At 37.2% G+C, this 2,500-nt stretch overlaps 1 protein-coding gene across 1 annotated transcript in view; it reads left to right on the top strand.

Annotated features, from left to right (window-relative positions):
- The window catches only part of LOC106871503 (glutamate receptor ionotropic, delta-1), a 28,870-nt gene that overhangs the window by 2,722 nt on the left and 23,648 nt on the right, over nt 1-2,500 (top strand). Inside the window, exon 2 of the mRNA XM_014917991.2 lies at nt 127-219. Coding sequence (XP_014773477.1) covers nt 144-219 — 76 coding nt within the window. The 5' untranslated portion in view covers nt 127-143. The remainder of the gene's footprint in view (nt 1-126; nt 220-2,500) is intronic.

Below are 2,500 nucleotides of genomic sequence, written 5' to 3'. Positions count from 1 at the left end.
ATTTCCACTTTTTGCTTTCTTTCGTTTTGTAAACAAAAGCCACCCCTTCTCCTCTTCCTTCTCTCACTTCTATTACATATGTTGCTGTTACTTCAAGACAGCTTTTCAATATTTTTACTATTTCAGGTGACAAATAACCAGCGATGTACCTGTTACTTCTGGTTCTGGCGTTAGGAAAACAAATCGTGGGTCAAACTAACTTGGATCATCTGAAAATTGGTAAGATATTTATATGAAATAAACCACAAAAGTGAAATTACTCTACTGCTATACAATATTGAATATCTAATAAGTGATACTCTCATTACGTCTTTATTAAATTGCATGCTTCGCTGATAAGGTCTAAAACTAAAACACACCCAGAGTTGTCTTTCGTAATTTTAAAAATGGTTAAATCAATATTAACCATTGAGCTACTGTATTTTTCTCCCTCGCCGGTCAATTATTTCTGATTTAATACATAAAGCTCTTACCGTTAAATATTATGACACTAACTTTGCTATTACTTTTCATGCAGATGACGTCTCTACGTTATTTATAAAGTATAAAGTATAAAATATTAAGACTTCGTAGAAGTCTTTATACTAAATCATGCCTTAATTATAAATGCATCGATGTGTCACCGGTCGAATATTTATTTTTATTCAGTGTTCTAAAGGCATAGTTCGGTCCATCTGTCCTAGGACAATTATTTATAACTTCGAGTCGACCGATGTTTTGTCAGTGAAATTAAGTTGACAGAAACTGTAAGGAATCTGCGCATCAAATACATTGCATTTGACGCTAATCTGTTTCTCCTCCTCCCAAACGTCAGAGTCCTTGAGAGATGTGGCTTATAGAATACAGACCATAAAACAATTTACCCGAGTGATCCAAAGTGCGGCCATCTATTTGCGTGGCACCGTGGGAATGCGTCTTCTACTATAGCGTAGGGCCGACCAAATCCTTGTGAGTGGATTTGGTAGACGGAAACCGATGGAGTTGAACTACTTCAACCAATTGTCGTTATGTCGTTATGTTTCTCACTGATTCACTCTAATCGATATTTACAAACGTAACAGTTCTTTCCTCACAATGTCTCTCGTAGCACCTCCAATCAGACTCTGCCGACTTATTAATTCTCCTTTTTCTCTTAATCCATTCTCGGTCCATCCTACGCCCAGTCTATCCACTATCCACTTCCTCCAATATGTTTTCCTGCTCAAAACATCAAACCTCAACCGTGGCTTTCCCTACCATGTTTTCCCTTCAACCATTATCCTTTACAACTTTTATATCCCTTTTAGAGTCTCGTAAATTTAATATATTTCATCTTTTTACTTGTTTCAGTCATTAGACTGTGGCCATGCTGGAGCACCGTCTTGAAAAATTTTAGTCGAACGAATCGATCCCAGTACTTATTTTTTGTAAAACTCCATACTTATTCTATCGGCGGCTTTTGCTGAATCGCTAAGTAACGGGGACGTGAACACACTAACACCGGTTGTCAAACCGTGGTGGAGAACAATCACTAACACACACACACACACGCACGCACACACACATGCACATACGTACATATACGACGGGTTTCTCTCAGTTTCCGTCTACCAAATCCACTCAAAAGGCTTTGGTCGCCCCGAGGTTATTAGTAGAAGACACCTGCGCAAGGTGCCTTGCAATGGGACTGAACCCAGAACCATGTGGTTAGGAAGCAATCTCCTTACCACACATCCACACTTCGCCTATATATATGTTCATGTATTTTTGAATGAGTGCTTTAATGTAATATTTTGACAGGGTCCAGTATTATAGCTTTATGGTATAAATGAATTTGAATACCCTTTGTAATAGCAGAAAAATCCTCTTCAAGAATACACTACAACTCTACAAGCACGCAAACTTGTAAATCACTGAACAAATTTCAGAAAAACAAAGTATTTTACAAAAGTGTGTACCCAACATAACAACTGCAAACTTCATGACTCTAACTGTTGTATTGGACACACAATTATCAAATTTTATCGCCAATTGGCAATGTATTTGCCACAACTAAGCAAATTACAGGCGCCAGCCAACACAATAAAGATTAAAAAATCATCTGTTGACAAAATAACCTGTTTACATAGATTTCAAACCACGCTCAATGCTTACTTATTCTACTCATCATCTCTGCACATTATCGATCAGAAATCTTGACAAATGTCACAATTCGAATGAATGTTTTGCTTACAGGCTGCTTGACCGACTTTCTATTTGATCATTATTTCTGCTTGTTGCAGAATACGAAACTGAATATAATTTCTCCATCTACCCTTTTTTTGCTGACTCATTCATTTGCATTCTACGCATTGATGACATTGAGACTATTTTAGTATCCTGTCTCCCTGTCTATCATTGCAAATATCTTCGGTCACACTTTCCAGTCACCGTTTGAATCCCTACCAAGGCCCGGTATCTCTGCTAGTATATATATATATATATATATAGAGAGAGAGAGAGAATTAACATTGCTTATATA

This window comes from Octopus bimaculoides, chromosome 24 (assembly GCF_001194135.2).
Source record: "Octopus bimaculoides isolate UCB-OBI-ISO-001 chromosome 24, ASM119413v2, whole genome shotgun sequence".
NCBI classification, from domain to species: Eukaryota; Metazoa; Mollusca; class Cephalopoda; order Octopoda; family Octopodidae; genus Octopus; species Octopus bimaculoides.
This window is presented reverse-complemented; position numbering and strand designations above follow the sequence as displayed.